A 20,323-nucleotide genomic window follows, 5' to 3' on the forward strand; every position below is an offset into this window, starting at 1 on the left:
CACTGAATAGATCAGTCACCACTTCACCGGAACTTCCAGCCGATTTGGAAGATGTCAACTGACGAGCTCTTTGATGATTTTCCTCTTCCGGACAATGCCCAGTCATCAACGACTCAACCGGCAATATTTTCAAATTGCAACATTAAAAATGATAACATTGTGTTTAAAAAATGAAGGGTTTTAAAAAACTGAACACTCCCTTCGATTGAACTTTGACTCGTGACCGTGACCCGTAATCTGTGAACCGTGGCATCTCACATAAATAAAAACAAGTCGATTCGATGCGCATTGTTTTTCTTTTGATTTAGTAAAAACATTCGGCTAGATAAATGCGTTATCACATCGTGTCGAGGGAAATACTAGGGGAATATAACCTTACGAGGGACTGATAAAACCCTGTATTTCCCTCGACACGATGTGATAACTTAAAATATCCTGCCTGTGAAGAGTACTGTTACTGGCACTTACTACTGCAACACTGTCCTCCCAAAGATGGTTGAGACAGGAACAAGTCGCGTCCTGCCCCACCATGACAATGCGAGTCCCCACAAGACAAAGGCTGTTACGGAGTATATAGACAGCCAAGGAATGACCCTTGTGCCTCATCCTCCTTATAGTCCCGACCTAGCACCGTGTGACTTCTGGCTCTTCCCAATATTGAAAGAACGACTGGCTGACAGGAAATGTTCACGGATACAAGACCTTTCAAAAGCCGTGATTTCAGAACTCAGAGACATACCAAAAGACGAATACCGTTAATTATGCCTTTAATAAGTGGCTCGCCCACCACAAATTATGCATAGAGAGAGGAGGGGAGTACTTCGAAGGAATGTGAAAATCTCTCTTAATGCAGTACGTTTTTTGTTGTGAAATGTAACCCTTTTGAACGCATTTGATTGTACAAAATTAATCTATCATGAACTTATGAGGCTACTGATTGTAAAAAGTCAATGAGTGAGATGTTAATAGTCCCGTAATTCATAAATCCCAGGCAAAGTTAACAAATCTATGGCTCGAAATCAAACTAACCTGATCACGCAAATGTCATACAAGTGTTTTCGTCGTTAATATGTAGAGACCGCACCGAAAGTACAATCAGGCCGCCTGATGGCGTGTTACATAGAAAGAGGTTTTGGTTTTCAGATGGGTTCAGTGTTACTTGTATTATCACAATGTTAACGCTATGGGAAGAAGCATTCTTCAACTAGCGAAGGTAGAAATACATTCGATTCCGGTTTGGTGCTTACTGAAACTAGTTACAGTTGAATATTTGCCGCGGTTTTGCAGTCAGACAGTGATAGACCGAGGTGAGTGTACTTCACTGAGATCTTCGTAAATGTAAAACATAAAGATAACCATTTTAATCATGTACAGTCAACTCTCGTTAATCCGACACTTGTGGTTGCAGAGAAATATGTCGGATTAACGAAAATGTCATTAATGAAAATGTCGGATTAATGTATTTGTGTGAAAATATCAATGTTTACTAAATGTCATGATCGTCATACTGTTGCATGCATATCAGAAATGGTAGATCTAGTTATCTTCATCGTATGTAAAAATATTCACAGAAATAAGAAATACTAACAATACATACTGTTTTCATTTATTAACATTTATAGATGGCATAACATATATATATAATCACATAAGCGAACAGTTTCATATCTATTGTCGGATTAACGAATGTTTTTTACAATGTATTTACAATAATCAGTTGCTAGATTGGTGTGTCGGAGTCGGAATGCGAGAATGTCGGATTAACGAGAGTAATTATCACTGTTTTAAATGGTTCCCTAATTTTTGGTCGGATTAACGTGATTGTCGGATTAATGAGTGTCGGATTAACGAGAGCTGACAAACGATCCATGGCTACATTTTCAGCGTTAATGACACGATAAATAAAAGTTGAACGTGGCCGACATGTCATGGTTATTGAAGCGGAGTTTTTACATTTTGCAGGTATTCATGAGTTAAAAGCCAACAGCTAGTCATTCAAAAATCAATGCAGAGGAGTATTAGCTAAATGTACGTATTTTGTAGCAACACATTATATATTTATTCAGATTATTCTGAATATTCATCTGACAGTGACATTTTAATTTTTACTTTGTGCAAATTCAGTAGAACACTTTGGAATGGCTCGAGTAAAGTCTTTTGGGAAATCTAAAAGCCATGTTCACAGAAATACATAATGTTGTCCATGCGCAGTGGTTATATGATTTCATGGAGCATGTTTTACCAACTGTCATCAATGAAGCTGAACAGATCATCATGCACGACTTGCAGGAATGTGGAAGGTTTTGTCCGCAACCTGAAGATCAGAATGTACATGTATCTGAGGATGTCACTTGCAAACAAGTTCAATTTTATTAATGACCACTTCCACAGGAGAGTGCTGTAAGAATTGGGTTGGTTTGCCCTAGACATGCAACAAAACACAGACGCTGATTGGCTGTCGTATTTCTAAATTGTTGGATTATTCATCTGGGTTATTCTTATTATTTTGTGACCTTATTTTGACATTACATGATGGCTTACAAATACGTGTTTGCTGATGAGTTTGGCATCATACCTTCTGATGTTCTCAAAACTGTCCTTCCTAGGGGAAGTGTATTACCAATAGTCTGGTACTGGATTTGTTTGCTATGAGTACTGAAATCCCAGATATAACACCTAAAGTAGTTTGTAGATTTTTCATCATTCATAGCATCTATAAAGACCACACTTATCTGCAAGAGTCAGTAAATTAAATAAACAGAGAAAGATGAAACGTGCTCAACTCAGCAAACATGTTTCTTGTATTGGAGTCACATACTGTAACCTTGATGAAGGAAAGGACATCTTTGAAACTGGAACTGGAAAAAAATCGTGACAGAATATCAGACTTGTTGAAGAGCTGAAATCGAATTGTAGCTATCTTGAGCAGACTATTGGAGATCTGTAAAGTGATCACCTTCAACTGTATGTTCAACCTTCAACACTAGAATGTTCAAACCAGAAACAGAACTCTGTATATATCAGTTACTTTATTATAAGGTGGCATTTGATAATGTGAGTGCAGTTATCAAATCTGTCGCATCATTATGTGGGAAAACAGACATTGATCGATTGCCAAAGGATTCGACTGTGAGAAATTGGAATACAAGGCGACTGGGATTGTCACAAATGCAGGCGGCTGAAGTATTACCAGCAGCAGAGACAATGACTTTATATACTGATGAAACTTTGGTGGGTATCATGTGAGTGATGAAGAAGGAAATATGTAGGTTCTGGGACTCAGAAATATGGCAAACACGTCAAGCAAAACAACTCTAAATACTTTCAAAATGGTGCCCTCTGATATCGATAGGAGCTTGAAGAAAACCTCAAAGGAATCCGAAGTGGACCATCAAAGCATTGGACATCAAATTCTCTCAAAAATCAGTTGCACAATGTCTGATCAAGCTGCAACAGAGAAGCACTTCAATGATTTGTTATCTCAGTATAGATCTGAAATACTTCCAGAAGTGAAGGCTAACTGGCAGGATTTGACCGAGGAACATATGGGTGCTTGTGCTAAGATGTACAATTTTTTTTGTGTTTTTGTGGACTACACCTACTTGTAGACTTAGCAGAGCTGACCAACACTACCCCGAAGAAATTCCGAGTCTAGTTTAGACATGGCAGATACAGGAGCTGCTAGTTTGTCTGAAACCACAATGTTTACAAAGAAGTCTGAAGCTGGAACAGTTCGCTATGTGAGGACAGCATGCAAAGCATTCACAAAAGGAGGGGACGAGAAGAACGGACCTTACAGGGCATTTACAGACCAAATCGAAGAACAAAGGGATGAGATCCCCTGATTTGCACCTTTTCGTGGGAATAGGTTCAATATTATGTTTGTTGATGGGGGCTTAGTTTACTAAGTACTACTCCAAAGATATTACGGAATTCATAGGAGACGTTCATGGGAAAACTAACACACTCTTTGACAGCAGTTCACGCTAACTCCAAAGTTCAAGCATTGATAGAGAAGCAGGTGACATCAGCATTGTGGAGAGTGATCGAAGCCAAGGGACATATTCTCGACATGAATCAGCATCATTTTCGTCTTTTGACATTTCTCAGAGAGGCATCAATTGATAGCTCGGCATACCTAGCTGGGTAACAAGTACCTTTTCCAGACCATGTGAAAGATGACAAAGTCCTTGAATATCTACTGGCAGAGCCTGATGTTGATGTCATTTGTCAGCAGATGTGACAGTCCCTGTTTTAAGCATGGATAACATATATTGAGAAGGCTGTAAAGGATCATTACCAGGAGGTGACCATGAGAAAGTCAGTCCAGAGATGAGAACTCTCACTCAATCCACACTGAAGCACAACAAGTTTCCCGAAAGTATATTTGGGTTACTTGATCACCTACTGACTGTGCGGCCAAATGCAACAACTCTGTGCAATGAGGCATACATAATGTTTTTGAAAAATTTGAATAGATTGATAGCCAAAAGATGAGCGCAATGAGTTGATCAAGACGTGTCACACATTGAAAAGGGAAATCAAGAAGGAGTTCAAGTTTCGTTGTGAGGACATCACAGAAACAAGAAAAAACTTAGAAAGAGAAGAGATTGTAACTTCAGAGAAAAAGGCAAAGAGAACTTCAGGAAAAGGAAAAACTGACCTGTGGCATTATCTATTATGGTATGTGGCAGTCGGAGGAAGATATCCGTGTGAACGTCAGTGACCTTATGAAGTCCAAGACAAAGCAAGAATGCAGGGAAGCCCTTTGCGCTCAGCTCAATTTAAGAAAACATGTCCTGAACCAGGAACATCATGATAGGAGTGTCTTCAACACCCACAGCAGAAATAATGTGTCCTTAACGATTCTGGATCTTGAGAAGAACCTTGGGGAACTTGGATATGTAATCAGTACTGTTCCTGGACATTCTGCCTTGTATAATGTGAAGTATGAACATGACTCTGAAGTGTACACATACCAGTTGCAGGATAACTATGCAGATGGTTCTTTGAAAATCCATGCTGGTAAGATCATCATGGCATGGAGTTACCTGATAAGGAATGACCACAAGGACAGTGGTGAACATTTACTGCCACAGGACAGTGGAAGCATGTGGCCAGGATGGCATATCGTTCTATGAACTAATGGTTTCAGGCAGAAACCTTGAAGCATGTGGTCAGGATGGCATATTTTTCTATGAACTAATGGTTTCAGGCAGAAACCTGGTATGTTGTTATGATCAGAAACAAGTTGCATGAAGCTGCAAGTATAGTTGTGTTGTTATGGCACCAGTGAGAAGTTATTGAGTTGAGACAGTATGAATAAGTTATTATTATCATATATCATACTGATGTTCACCATGTTTTATGACAGGCCATACAATTTAGTGTAATTGCAGCTACAAGAACTTAATTAAACAGCTTCTGAGTAAACTGCATCAGATTAATGTCTACAGTAATTTGGGACAATTGTCAAAATTTATATGTAGCAAAGGCAGGAGAAGAAGCTCTTGTGTGCCTATATGGAGGAAACCCTGGTGTAACCCTAGACCAACTCAGGTACAGGAAGTTTTGTGAAAAGGTGTCAACCAGTTTTTCTTGTGTCCAGCCCCAGTCATTACCCCTAACTCAAAATGATGCTCAGTTCCACAGTTACAGAGTGTTCTACCAGGTTCAAGAATGGGCAGACAGATCAGCTGACATGAACCCAGCAGACTTGGGTTGGAAAATCTGCCAAGGCAAGTTAACACCTATTCAGACAGATATGCCAGCGGCTCCTCAATCCCTCCTGAAAGTGATCAGATGCAACTGTAAAACTGAGTGTACGTCTATGAGATGTTCTTGCAGGAAGCATGGTCTTGACTGCTCCACTGCGTGTGGCGACTGGAGGGGTGTCAGCTGTGCCAATTCGAGTGTAGCTGATCAGGAAGATGAACATTACATCATTTTTATGTTGGCTGAAAAATCCAAATCCATCATTATGTGATGAGTGTCTTCAGTGAAATGACAGTACCAGTTTAAACAGTGGAATTTATTACTTCTGTGTTCAAGTTGTTTTCAAACAGTCTAGCATCTTATGAACTGACTGATACTCTCATGTAAACAAGCCACAACCTGGAATTGTTGGACATGCCAAACCATGACACATCTCCGATTATCTGATCTGATAAATCACATGTTGGAAATGTATTTTGTAAGTTTGTAATCTCATTAATATTTTAATAGGTATGCTTATTATATAACCATTATAACACTAATACATATTGACTAATATTGCCTTTCAAAAGAATAGTTACAAGGGTCTTAGTCATAAATTTTGTATGTAAATAATACTAATTAATTCAAAATCAATTAAAACTTAGTTTATGATGGTCTAGTTAATTTTATGATGTAAGTTAAGTAACAAATGGCACTGTCTTGTCATAAGCTTTAAAATGATATGTTACAACCAGAATACCATTCAATAGAACAATTTTCACATTTTTTGGAAATTTCTGTTAATTACTTACTTAATTAAGCCAAATTAAAATATTTTCCCCTCAATTGATTTACTAAGACTTGAATTGCGGTTTGTCAAATAAATCCTAACTTGTGTCATACATGGTATTGTCAATCATTTATTGATTTCATAAAAAAAAAGTTTGGTAATATCACCATTTGGTGGTAGTATGGCAAAGGACTGGTTTGGTAACCAAAATAAGTTTCTGGAGATATATCCTTTATGACAATGAAATTCTGAAGTTATTCATTGACTTACCTTATGTTTGCAGGTTGTCGTGATGGATACAGTCTATCAAAAAAACAGAACCCTGAATACTCACTTAGCTGAACAGCGAAATGCAACATGGAATAAATTAAGAAGTATGCTTCGTACATGGATGTGGACCATTTTATGTCACACTGTAAATTTTATGTTTGGTTTCTAAGCATGGTATCGAAGGCAGCAAAGCAAGAAAATAAACCAATACAGTATACTGCCCTCTTTCAAATCCTATCAAAAGTGCACTCAACGCTATAAATAGTAACTTTGATTTTGAAATATTATTCAAACATGATAATATCTGCACATCCAAACAGAGTTCTAGCCTTTGCTCCGTTCTGATCAACTTAGTGCATGGTGTGTGTACAATGGGGACAAGTTTTCTCAGAAACTACTGACCTTACTAAGTGGAAGTTATGTAAGAAAATTGTTACGTACCTTGATCCATGGTACATTACTTAGTGCATTGCAATGACACTGCTTGGTCACATTAGAGAAAATATGAGGTCATCTCTGAAAAAAAATCCAAATTTGAAAATGTAAAGTTAACATTTATTGCTCAAGGTTGTGCCATGTTATCAAAATGTCTTTTGGCCTAATTATTGTCAACAGGTATTTGGTATTTCGTAATTTCAAGTCCACTTGCTTCAATAGACCTTACCTATGCAGATTATCACCTAATGTTTTCCCCTATTGTCTTCATAGATAAATAGAATCTTTTCATTGTGTTTCTAGAGGCTGTTGAATAAATTTGTGTAAGAGCTGATCTCTCTTCTTTTATTGGTCCCATACTTTTTCGTTTCTTGTATTATACAGATGCAAATTGAATTGAGCTGCACATACGTAGAATTTCTCCACTACCTCGGAAATATATATCTGTTGATGGTTATTCAGTTTTGTGGATTCTCCTCATGTTGACAATTGTTTCAGTTTGCTCATGTTTTGTCTGTAAAACGTCACAGATCAGGTTATCGGGTATAGCAACAGCAACACATTTTGGGTTTTCACATTGCTTTACTATGAATAAAGATTTCTGTCTTTTTTATTTCCTTTCCTGGCATACTCACGTTCTTGTTCAAAAGGACCATTTCATTAATGTTTCATGTATGACATTTCGCCCAGTGTCTTCTATGTCAGATGACACGAGTTTTGGCCACTGTGTCTGGCTCCATTTGCTTTCCTTAAGGAGGTTCCATACTATTGTTTGTACACCGATAATTTGCGCATGTAACAGCGTGTATCCGGTAAAGAGTTATCTTTTCCATATCTCGGGGTAAATTCTACTGATAGTAATTACTTCCCCTTACTGATAATGTTGGGAACTGTCAACAACGATGGATAGATCGCGAAAGGGACGTTTCATGTCCTCAAAGGCATTTAATGCCCCGTTCGCATAGACCCATTTGCACACCATGTAAATATACATATGTATGCAAATAAAATACACATGTGCAAATTTGCACTATGAGTAAATTTGCATCTGATTTGACTCAGGTGTAAATATACTTTTACACATGTGCAAATTTGCATGGTAAGCAAACTGGCCCATGCGAACGCATAATAAATTTACACGTGTGCAAAATGAACATGTCCAGAAAGCTAAATTTTCACAAAACTTATTTATAGGCCAGTATTGCATAAGATCTATTTATAATTTTGGCGGGAATTGTTGCCGTCACTCTCACAGTCCTTCTCCGTGCATCATACTTCGAAAATGACAGAGAGGGTAAAGAGGCGGGGCGCGTCCTGGTCAGACGATGAAACACTAGCCTTGCTGAACATCTGGCAAGAGTTACATGTGGAGGAAAGCCTCGATAATCCTAAAACCAACAATACAAGTATTTATAAAACCATTTCTTCATCCCTTGAGGACTATGGATTTCAAAAGACACCAGAACAATGTAAGGTTAAAATGCACACTCTCAAAAGAAGCTACAGGATGTGGAAGGGAAAACTGAAGAAGAGTGGTAGAGGCCGTTCACTTTGCAAGCATTTTGAGAAACTTGATGAAATACTGGGATGTCGACCCGCGTCCTCTCCTGTGAAGATTATTGAAAGCTCTACAACAGATAAAACCCATGATGACATAGATACTGACGTCTCTAGTGATACAGAGGTTGGTCCTGATTCAGAAGTGACTGGGGTTACTGGTGATACAGAGGCAGACAAAGAGGATAAACCTCTTCCTTCTGACCATGAGCAAGAGCCAAGTCCTGGAATCAGTGCAGATAACCTTGAAAAAGATGATGCTCTTCCAAAAATTCAGCCACCACGAAAACGCTCATTGTTTTCAGCTAAAGATAATGAGCAAAGTCAGAGTTCACAGAAATGGAACAAGAAAGCTAAGAAAAGCAAACTTGAGGTGGTCATGACAACTGTAATGTCTGGATTCACGAAAAGCAACGAGAAGATTGAAGATAAGTATGTCAACCTTGAAAATAGAAAAATTGAGCTTGAAATGAAAAAACTAGAGATGGAAAAGTTGAAAATTGAAACGGAGAAAAGTAATCGAGAGTCAGAGGAGAGAATGCAGCGAGAGACAAATCAGCATCAATTGAACATGATTCTTGGCAAAATGGGTCAAGGTCAAGACCACTTTCCATGGAACTTTCCCAGCTCCATGCCAGGAACCTCACGTGGCGATGATCCGGGATCTGATGTGTCATATGACACTAGTGGAAGCACATATTACAACATGTGAAATGAACTTGTTCACTGTAGCTTCCGTTAATGTTTAGTGTTTGTTTGACTTTATTATATTAGTGTATGGTTATTTCCAGATACAGAGGCATCCATGCAAGTAGTTTCCAAGGCGACGTGGTCACCTTAATTCACAATTCTAGAACAGATGTCGTTCCTTCTTTATGATTTTGACGGCTGGAATCATCAGAGAATAACAAGCATAATCTGATGTATGATGTGGTCAACAATGGATTCATTTATTTACCTTTCATCAGTGGACCAGAAAACATGACTTTATTTTGCTCTTTTTTTCAGTGAGCTTCAAAGATAATGATTACTTATTCTGCACACAATACCTAATTGGACCAAAAAAAGTTACGATAATATGTTTAGATTAGAGTTATTTTGCTATTACATCAAAGTTTACTTTTCTTTGGATGTTACTAAAATTTATTCCTACTGAATTATTTGTATTTGTCATTCAAACTGCAGGGAGCGCATTTCAGCCGTTCAAAGTAGTTATGAAATTAAGGTAAATGAAACAAATACGATTTTACAACCTTATTAAATGAACTTAATAATTTTATCTAAACTGGTTATATGAATGAGTGAAGTGAAGTTTAACGCCACTATCAACACTTTTTCAGTTATGTAGAGGATTTGTAAATAGATAATTGGAATTTAAACATGGTAGTATAAATTTGCAACTGCGATTGTTAGCGGCTGTATCCTCGAAGGGGGTTATACTATCGTAAAATTATTGTCCTCCTGAGAGGGTACGCAAGTCCCAAAACTTTCAAAGTTAAATTTTTGCTTACCCGATTTTTAAACGTAGTATCTTTGTTCCTTTAAATTTCGGCTAAACTTGTCCTACAATCGCCAGCGGCTGAAGAGATGGTGTAAATCCAACTAGGGTCCATGAAGGTAGCAAAGGCACTGTAAGTTCCCATGGTTCCTGGTATGGTGATCTACCTTCAGTTGTTTGCGATCTATAGCCCATTTCTACATTATTGTCCAGAAATATTTTTCTACTTTTAAAGATATATGCTAGCTTGTTTTAACTCAATCTGTGATAATCTAGTGGTTTTACTGTCCTTCGTTGACAGGGTTTTATATATTATATGTATGAATTATGAATTTAGAACTAATTTTAGTCACGATATGGCTGAAATATTGCCGATGTGACTTTAAATCTTAACTCACTCACTCACTCAGTTATATCGAGGCGGTGCCAGTTTAGTGCAGAAGGAAAGCATGTATCACCAATTTATGTGATACAGTGAAACCTGCGAGCTGCAGCTGATACTGACGAACCCAGGGTGATACTACACTATAGTCACGTGTAGCATAGCACTCTGCCGTCTTTGGATTTTAAGAAAATCTCTGGTAATGAAACGGTCTTCTCTACATACACTCAACTGTGAACTCTTAAGGAAAAAGCAAATCCAAAAAACCCACAAACTATTTTATCCTCAGTCTAAAGCAAATGTGTTATATTCTGGACAAAAGAACAAAACGAAAACAGAATGTTTACAAATATTTGGAGTACAACAACTGTCCTTAGTATGGCAAGTTGTTTCAGTTTGTACTGTTCTTCTATCATTCAAGGCTATCTAGCCTTAAAGTAGTCCAAGACAGAAGGCTTCTGTCAGATGTTGACGCAACAGTTTGCCCGAGGTGTGATTGTCAACATCACGGACCTCACACTCATCACCCTGGTTATTTTCCTCTCTCCCAGACTCGTCGTATCCTTGATGATTCAGCTCACAAAGGTTATGTAGTATAACACATGCACCAGCAACGGTACATGCAAACTCTACATCCACGACCAAACGCTTTTGTAAACATCACCAACGGCCTTTCAACCTACCAAAGGCATTTTCCACAGTCATTCTAGCCCTGCTGAGCCTGTAGTTGAATACCTTTTGCTCCTCCGTCAGACTGTCTCTGTTGCTGTATGGCTTCAGAAGCCATTTCGTCATAGGGTAGGCTCCATCTCCGAGAATAACAGTTGGGAAGTTAAAATCTCTTCCTGGGAGGTTTACCCTTTTATGAAACTGAGGGAACAGTTTTCCAGACTCGCCTTTGTGAAAGATTTCCGAATTTACAAAGATTCTTGCGTCATAAACACGGCCTGGCCAACCGATGTTTATATCACGGAATACATACTGATGATCACACAAGGCTTGCATTACAATTGAGTAAGCGCCTTTTCCGTTCAAGTAATCGCCGTGGGCTTCTTTGGGACACTTGATTGATATATGTGTGCCATCTATGGAACCAGCACAGTTTGGAAAATTCCATCGTCTTTCATAACCTTGGATCACAAGATCCAGCTCCTCATCCTTGGGTAAGATAACGTAGGTCTCCATTAAGTGATCCACTAGGATCTGGCATACTTGGTGTATAGAGTTATATACTGTTGATTTGCCCACGCCAAACAGGTTAGCCACAGTACGGTATTCTCCAGTAGAGGCGAGCCAATACAAAGTTACTGCAAGCTTTTTCTCTGATGAAATTGGGGACCTAACCCATCCATCTTGCGGTTGAAGGTGGACTTTCAACTGGTCATGGAGTATTTGAAACAGGTTTCTGTGCATTCGGAAATTCTGGATCCATTCTGTATCTGTTCCGTTGCTGTAGATATGATCCCACCAGGTTGTTGGACTGTGAATCTTCCATACATTCTTCTCATGATATAATCCACCAACCAGAGCCAAACTTAGGTCAGGTGAAATTTGGTTTAACGTCGTGCTTGAGAATATTTCGCTCATATGACGACGTGTATATGTGTATGTGCGGATGCTTGTACTAGCCCAGACTGAAGCTGCTGGTTTTATAGTGCTAGCCCACTGAGATACCATGCTGCAGTGAAGCATGAATACCCCACTCAGACACATTATACTGACTCCGAGCCGACCAGTCCTTGTTGTACCCATTTATGCCGAACGCCAGGCAGGGACCAACAAGTACTATATTTTAACGTCTTTTGGTATGACGCGGTCGGGGATCGAACCCGCGACCTTCCGTTCTCCTGGCGGACGCTCTAACAACTACACCACGGAGGCGGTCCAGAGCCAAACTTAAGTGACAAGGGAACTGTCTCCTAAATCTTCTTCGGTATCCTTCCTTGGCAAAGGTTAGAGACTGAATGTTCACATGGCAACAAGTTGTTTACTCACCTAACAATACACACACCCCTTTTTCTTCATGCGAACGCATAGCACATTTGCTTTTGCATACGTGTGTAAATATACATTAGGGTGCAAGTTTACACATGTGCAAATTGGGTTCCATGCGAACAGAGCTTAAGAGGGAAAACAAAATTAGGCAGTCAACATACAAGTGCTTTGGGAGTAACCTTGCCGATAAGAGTGTTGATTTGCAAGAAACAGCTGTTTCTGACAGAGCCCCAGTTTTCGTGCATCACTGGTCTTGGAATTTGATACGCTGTGCAAGGACTCTATTGCAGTGAGTGCTCTAGCCCTCTGCTTCTACATAACATTGAGTCAGAAACCAGGCCCCGATTTCTGAAAACAAACTTACGTTTTTACTCAAATTTCAAACTGAGTTTGACAATTTGAAACAGATGAATTTTTAACTCAACTGCATTTTTAAAATAAAAAGGCCCAAACAACTTAAGTAATCTATCCAACCAAACTCAAATTGTCTACCATGTTTGTGTTTAATATCGATTTCAGTTCGTTCTGGAAAATGCATTTTCCTGCGTTTTCTCAAATTTGAGTCCCCACATAGGTACAATGTGAAGCCCATTTCTGGTGTCCCCCGCCGTGATATTGCTGAAATATTGCTAAAAGCGGCGTTAAACCCAACTCACTCACTCACTCAAATTTGAGTAAAAACTCTAATTTAAGTCAAAACTCAGACTTAAGTTAGTTTCGAGAAATCGGGGCCAGGATTGGACTTGCTAGCCTCTTGTATATACCGTGGGTTTTTTTAAACAGCGTTCCTACCGGGAAAAGTCACAAGAATGCTGCAACTGGTAACCGAGGTGTACATATTTATGATGTCAACACTAAAGTTTTAACTTTCAGTATTATTATTTTGAAGTCCATCAAATGAATGTCATAGGCTATTTATTATAAAAACAATACATTCTATAAATCTGTTTTAAAAATGTATGAATATTTTTTATGAAATATTTTAACTACAGTATGCAATACCAGAAGTAAGTATCATCAACTACACAGTGGTGATGGGGTTTTACCCAAGTAAATAAAGGAAATATTGTATAACTTGGTTTACGAAACAGATCAGCCATTTCATCGATCAGATAAATGAATAAAATGTCATTTTGGGACAATGTGTTTGTACGGGGGAAATACAATGAAAGATGTGAGCAGAACATGTACATCTATTTCTGAAAGGTTATCAGCATTTTTTAATTCGTAAACCAAGTAATAAGATATGAAAGACCTCAGTAGAGTAGTGCCTCATAGTCATATCTATTTCAGCCTATATAACTCGCTCCCTTGAAACTCCTAACCCATTGTCTTCACCCGCCTGCTTTGCATGTTTTACAATCTCATAAACGCTGTTCACATACTATCTTTGACAAAACAGAATGAGTAATTTTTCACAAGGCATTCTTAGGTTTACTATTCTTTTTGCAACTACTTACGATAATTGAATAATTATCCATGTAATGTGCAGTTATTACAGCTAATGAAAACTGAAACTTTACTTGTTTTAATGCTGAACAGTTGTCCTCATGTGGAAAACAAATAACATATCTTGGACTATCATATAAAAGAAACTCTGCTGTCTATGATTTTTACCAAAATTAAAGTCGGCTTGAACATCATGGTCTGCGTTTTAAATACTATTGTCATCATTCTTTATGTTATAATTTATAATATTGATATTACAGCTATGCTGCACTCTGGGATTGGACATACACGTGTCCAACTGGCTGGCTGCAATGAATATACCACCCTTATCTGATCGCACAATGAAAAGAAAAGAGAGAGAAATAGGACCATTGATTGAAGAAGTAGCCCGTAATTCGTGCCAAGTACGTGTATTGCAGAATATAAGCAAAATACCACACAAGGGCACATAACCAATTTTATTATATACTTGACCCACCACTCGGTGAGAGATAAGTGATATTCCACTGGAAACACAAAATATCCTGTATTTTGCAAGTAGAATATTATTAAAATAAGAGAGTTATGCGCCCTCTAAACAAAGATAGGATTTTGTTAAAGAAGCAAAGGCTGCAGCCACAACATAACAAAATAATTCATTGTCTCATTTTTCATTGATGTTAGTCCATTGGCTTTGTTACTCTAGATGACACTCATATGCACTCTGAAATTAGGTTAATTCCGTTTGGCTTGTAGTTAGGTACATTTAATAAAAAAAAAAATCAATTTAATATTTTTGGTTGCACGGGAATCCCTTCAGGAAGAGATTACACTTGCCAGGGAAACAACAGATGACAATTCTCAACCAGTTGAACTTACAACAAGCTATGACATGGGCTGGCAGAGGAGGAGTACTGGCAGAGTGTACAATTCAAAATCAGACAAGTCTGTTATTTCGCTTATGTAGGGTAACACACATTTTGTTGTGTAGTAGAGTGAAGATCATGCTATCCAATGCTGTAGGACTGGGACTTTATTTTCGAAACTTTCATTAGTCTAAGAATTCTTAAATTTGTTCATTTCTCATTTCGTTACTTTGGGGTCACAGGTACATCTCAGGCCTCAAAGTAAACATTTATTATAGGGGAGCATTCTTGGTCCTAGAAGACAAATGGCAGCACCCCAATATTTTTCATACTTTGCCGATGTCTGAATTGTCTTCTAATTTAGCCAGTGATATGTACTGTCAAGAAACAAGGCCTATTGTGAATTTCTAGAACTTTCACAAATTTTTCTGTAATTTTGGTACTTAGTCTTTTTCATGAAAGTTAAAATTTCTTGGACCTATTACATAAAAAATATTTACGCGATACTTTTCATACTTTGCCTATGTCTTCTAATTTAGCCAGAGATATGCGCTGTCAAAAAGCAAGGGCTTTAGTGAATTTCTAGAATTTTTCCATAGTCTATTTCGAAGATTTTAAGTTTCTTCGACCTTCGTCATGAACCAGGTTGAAGTTGAGGAGATATTCCTTTGAAGCATGGAAGACGTAATAATTATCCATAGTGATTATGTACCCATGAAAAAGGAAATAAAGTGACAAGAAAAATAATAATAATTATCCTGTTTTATTTTAGGTCATGGATGTTTAATTGGACAAAACACAGGAAACATCGTTGGTTATGGCTCACGACAAAGCACTTGTCGGATATGTGAAAATGCAAGCAAGAACAATGTCACTGTGCCTAAACATGATTGCAGGTAATGGCTTTTACTTTCAGTATATGACTTTCCTATCCCCTGGATATGGTCACAAAAATAATGCTCTATTTATTGCCAAAGTCAATTTATTTGGTATATTTTTAGAAACACCTATTTCAAGCACAGATTCTAGTTGGTGAAGAATTGGACTAATATGACTTATACTTTTTCAACAGTGAGAGTGTACACTTTTGATGGGTAGTTTGACTGCCAGATCATATCCAGGCACTAATGCCTTCTCAAGGAGCTACTCACATATTAGTACCCTGGCGGATTTGTACTTTCAAAGCAGTATGTTGTTTGTATTCGCTGATCAAAACAGTTTTCCTGAAGTAAATATTAGAATGAGAAATGTTAGAAAATATTCAGATATATCTATGGTGCAAAGTATAGCTTGTTATTCCTTGTAGGAAATGAAATTGTTTGGCTCTTATATCATAACTTCACTTTGCAAGAATATCCACTTTCTCTGACATGGTTTTCATATCAACCAACTGTATATAAATGTAAGAACTTGTAAGAATATGCAAAATGTTTGTAGATATGTATCCATAATTAATTAGAAAACTTTAGGTTCATTTCCAGCAGAATAAAAGAGTTTTATTGAACCAGTGTCTGTTGTGACCATTCGTCACCACTCGCCCCTTTCCGTAACCTCCGAGAAGACCCGTCCCCTACTCGATACTTGTTATGTGCGAAAATACGACAAACCAATCAGAACGCGCGTAAATGAGCGCGTTGTTTTGATAGAAATAATCCGGAGTACTTAAATCGTTTATGGCATTATGTCATTGTTAAAAAAATCATGACAAATATATATCGCCATATTGAAAGTAAAAAGAACGTAGCTAAAAGGATTTTGCTGCCTATTATGAAGTTTTAATAAGAATCATGCGAGTGACGGTGAGAGATTCAAATACACGCACGTGCGTTTGTTGACAAAACTGCTCTCATGGGTCCAACTGAGAGTATTTCTGACGATCTTGCGGGCTTGTTATGGAGATTGTACGTGCGCTTCAACCAATTTTAGGAAATGCAATTATAATCGCTACCAGTTTCAAAACAATAATATCTTATTATCCCCCGCCGCGCGTTTAGCGCGAAGCGGGGGATATAGTATTAGGCTCCGTCCGTACGAATTGGAATATCTTAAGAACTGTTCACTAGATTCTTTTCATCTTTGGTACCTAGGTTCATCACAGTACAAGAAAGGTCCAAGTCAGGTTTGGTGACCTTGACTTTCACGTTTTACCTGCATGTTAAGCTATCTCAAGAACCGTTCACTGGATTTTCTTCATATTTCATAACAAGCTTCATCCAGGGAAGGCGCAGGGCCCAGTCGATTTTGGTGACCTTCACATATTTTTCAAGGTCACAGCGACACTTTGAAGATTTCAGCATGTTAACCTGAATTGTCAGCAATATATTTCAAGAACGGTTCACTGGATTTTCCTCAGACTTTCAAGACTTCCCTGAAATGTTTTTCAATAAGCAATTTCTTTAGTACTATTTTTGCATATTTCATACACTATGACATTCATGTCAAGGTCAAAGTCAGTCTTGAAAATATGTGTGTGTTTGAACAACTAAAGAGCAAGATATCATGGTCATGTTTTTGTTGACATTTAACTTAAACTTTCATTATATGTTTGATTTGATAATTTGCGGCGGGGGGATTATGTCACCTTAGTGACAATGCTAGTTTGTATGTAACTAGTCAACCTTAATCTTTAACATTGGGCATATAATTCATATCTCTGGGGATATTTAAGTCTGACTGTTTTTTTGGTCATTCATATTTTTTTCAGCGAATTCATTTAAAATTCCACCAGGGGTGTGACAGCAAGGTTACACGAATGTTCAGTTTGAGAAATATTTTAAAGTCATTTTTGAGTATCTGCTTTGGGATTTAATGTAGCTGAATTTTGTTTATTTTATTTGTATATTCAATAAAACAATTCCCATTTGTGATGATTAAACCCTATTAAGAACCCCTATTAATTTACATAATTGGAAATATAAGGTGAACAGCTGGTAATAATTACATTAGAATATGTCTTTAACAAATATGTTTTTCTCCTTCTTTTAGTTGTATCAAAGAAGTTTAATTATTTAAATAACAAAACAACAACAATAAGCAATACAATGTACCTGTGCTAGGGCTTCAACGAGTCCATTTTTTTGGACTCGAGTACTCGAGGGGTGAGACTCGACTCGGACCCGAGTACTCGAAATTCATACCTTTCAAGCAAACGATCAATTGTCAAGATAGTTACCTAATCATTTTAAGAAGTGAAATCTCAATCGATGTATAATATTTACTCTCATCTGCAGACTTGTAACAACTAATACCATACAGCCACACCGTGTGAGGAGTAAACTATTTAATCTAGGTGTTAATAAAGATGGGTTAAAGAATTCAGGGTACATAGAACTCAGTATGTCAGTGTAAATGGTTATCAATCTTCTTTTCTCTCAACCTCTACTGGAGATCCACATGGCTGTGTTCGTTCATCCGTACTCTTCGTTTTGTATACCAATGACTGTTACTTGTCAATATATGACTTGTTTACTGTGAAATTTGCAGATGACGCCACTGTTACTGGCCTAATTTATGATTCTGAACATTATTATCGTCAAGGCATTGACAAAACCGTAATGACAGTTTTTTTTATCAAACCTCTGTTCAAAGTGTGTTGACCTACAATTTTCTATGTTGGTATGGGGATCTGTCTCATCGCAACAAAAACAGACTTTTCAAAATTGTTAATACTGCTTGCAAAATTTCTGGAGTGTATTTCGAGTATAGTCAAAAAGGCAGCTAAAATTAGATTTGATAGTTGACATATTTGATCTCACCATTTTGAACTACTTCCTTCTGGACGCTGCTGTCGATTACCTTCCCTCAAAACAGAGCTCGACAGTCTTTCATACCATCAAGTTTTCGTGAATGCAACAAATATTTTGAATCACCATCATGTGATTGGAACTAGAATTATTCAGTCTCTTTACCTATGTGGTTAATTGAATTATATCATGTCAGTTTCATTTGTAAATAGCATTCGTTTTGAGCATGTAATTATTGTGTATATTTTTGTGAACTGTGTATATATTCATTTTGAGACAGTTTGGATGTATGAGAATTTCCTCCGGGATAATAAAGTTATATCTTTTTCTTAATATTAGACGTTAACGGCCGCTCATGCTTAGCACATGGCAGACAGTCCGTCAACGTCAATAATTCGAGTTATCTCCCCTTTTCGAGTCCTCGAGTGCTTGAAAATGGACTCGAGTCCAGCTAAACCCGACTCGTCCTCGAGTGCTTGAAAATGGACTCGAGTCCAGCTAAACCCGACTCGTCCTCGAGTACTCGAGTACCCGTGGAAGCCCTAACCTGTGCTTCGGGTTTTTAGAAACATTGGAATCAAACAGGGATAGAGCTATCGTTCTTGTTTAAAGTAGTTCTGATGTTCATGCGCCAATATGAAATACTTCCAGAGGGGCACGAGTCGCTATTCGGCTTGTCCCGGAATAACACGAGTTGGTCACGAATGTGTTGTGACCTAACAAGAGTTATCTCCCCTTGATCTGAAATGTTAACCTTACATGTGTAACTTGTGATGATTATTATTAAAGTTAACCTGGATACATATGAATATATGATGTTGTTTAATGTTATATTTGTCCAATAAATCACTTTTCGTATAGTTTTTGAGATTCATTGATCAAGATTGTTTTATTGGAAAGAAAATAACAAAATTTGCGTAAAACACATTTATTGAAAATGCTTATAAATGCCAATAAATCATTAGATTTTCTATTCTTAATTTTAAATCACATATATTTATGAACTTTTATTCAAAGTAAGTCATAATTATTCAATAAATGAAAGTTAGTTTTTATTCACTTTTTCATAAAAGAAAAAAAGGTGATGTTTCAAATTTTTCGACACACCCCAGATTGGAACCCCCATTTTCTTAAAAACGAGTAGGTTAAGGCCTATTTTTTTTACAGAAATGACATTGAGCACATGTTTTTACATATAGAGTGGAAATATAAGCATTTTCGTAAGACTTTGTCAAGTGGTAAGGAACCTCCTTAAAACCACAAACTTTACAAAATACATCACAATACCGAATGACGTAATCTGAGAAACTTTGTTACCAAAAACGATGCTCGGTGACGTCTGACTGTTGCTGGGTTATCGAGTGTGCCTAAGCTCCTCTCAGTGTTCTCTCAACTTTTTATGCATCGTCATTGAGTAGGGAGTTTGTGCGCTAAACAAATACGGCAGCGGCTCATTTATGTAAGCAATTTTATTTTAAAACACATATAATTTCGCTTTCAACGTAAATTTTAGGACTTGGTGAATTATAAATGGGAACGAATGCACATGTTTTTTTTCATTCAGTACTTTGCATCATTACACAGGAGGCACCCGTGAAGAACCACCTCCTCGTGGTGGGTGCTGGGTAACGCTAAGAGCTCTTCAACCCCCCGTTGTGGACC

The 20,323-nt window shown here is 37.6% G+C and overlaps 1 protein-coding gene across 1 annotated transcript; it reads left to right on the plus strand.

Moving 5' to 3' along the window:
* The first annotated feature begins 8,474 nt into the window (after nucleotides 1-8,474).
* LOC124278356 (zinc finger and SCAN domain-containing protein 29-like) lies at nucleotides 8,475-9,461 on the plus strand. Its single transcript, XM_046714078.1, has one exon. The coding sequence runs from the start codon at nucleotides 8,475-8,477 to the stop codon at nucleotides 9,459-9,461; it is 987 nt and encodes a 328-aa protein (XP_046570034.1).
* Nucleotides 9,462-20,323: the final 10,862 nt, after the last annotated feature.

Source organism: Haliotis rubra, unplaced genomic scaffold (genome assembly GCF_003918875.1).
Source record: "Haliotis rubra isolate DU_JTF1 unplaced genomic scaffold, ASM391887v1 Scf235, whole genome shotgun sequence".
In the NCBI taxonomy this organism is placed as follows: Eukaryota; Metazoa; Mollusca; class Gastropoda; order Lepetellida; family Haliotidae; genus Haliotis; species Haliotis rubra.

Excerpts from the sequence above, each read along its gene's own strand:
- LOC124278356 (XM_046714078.1), top strand. The coding sequence starts at position 8,475 with ATGACAGAGAGGGTAAAGAGGCGGGGCGCGTCCTGGTCAGACGATGAA.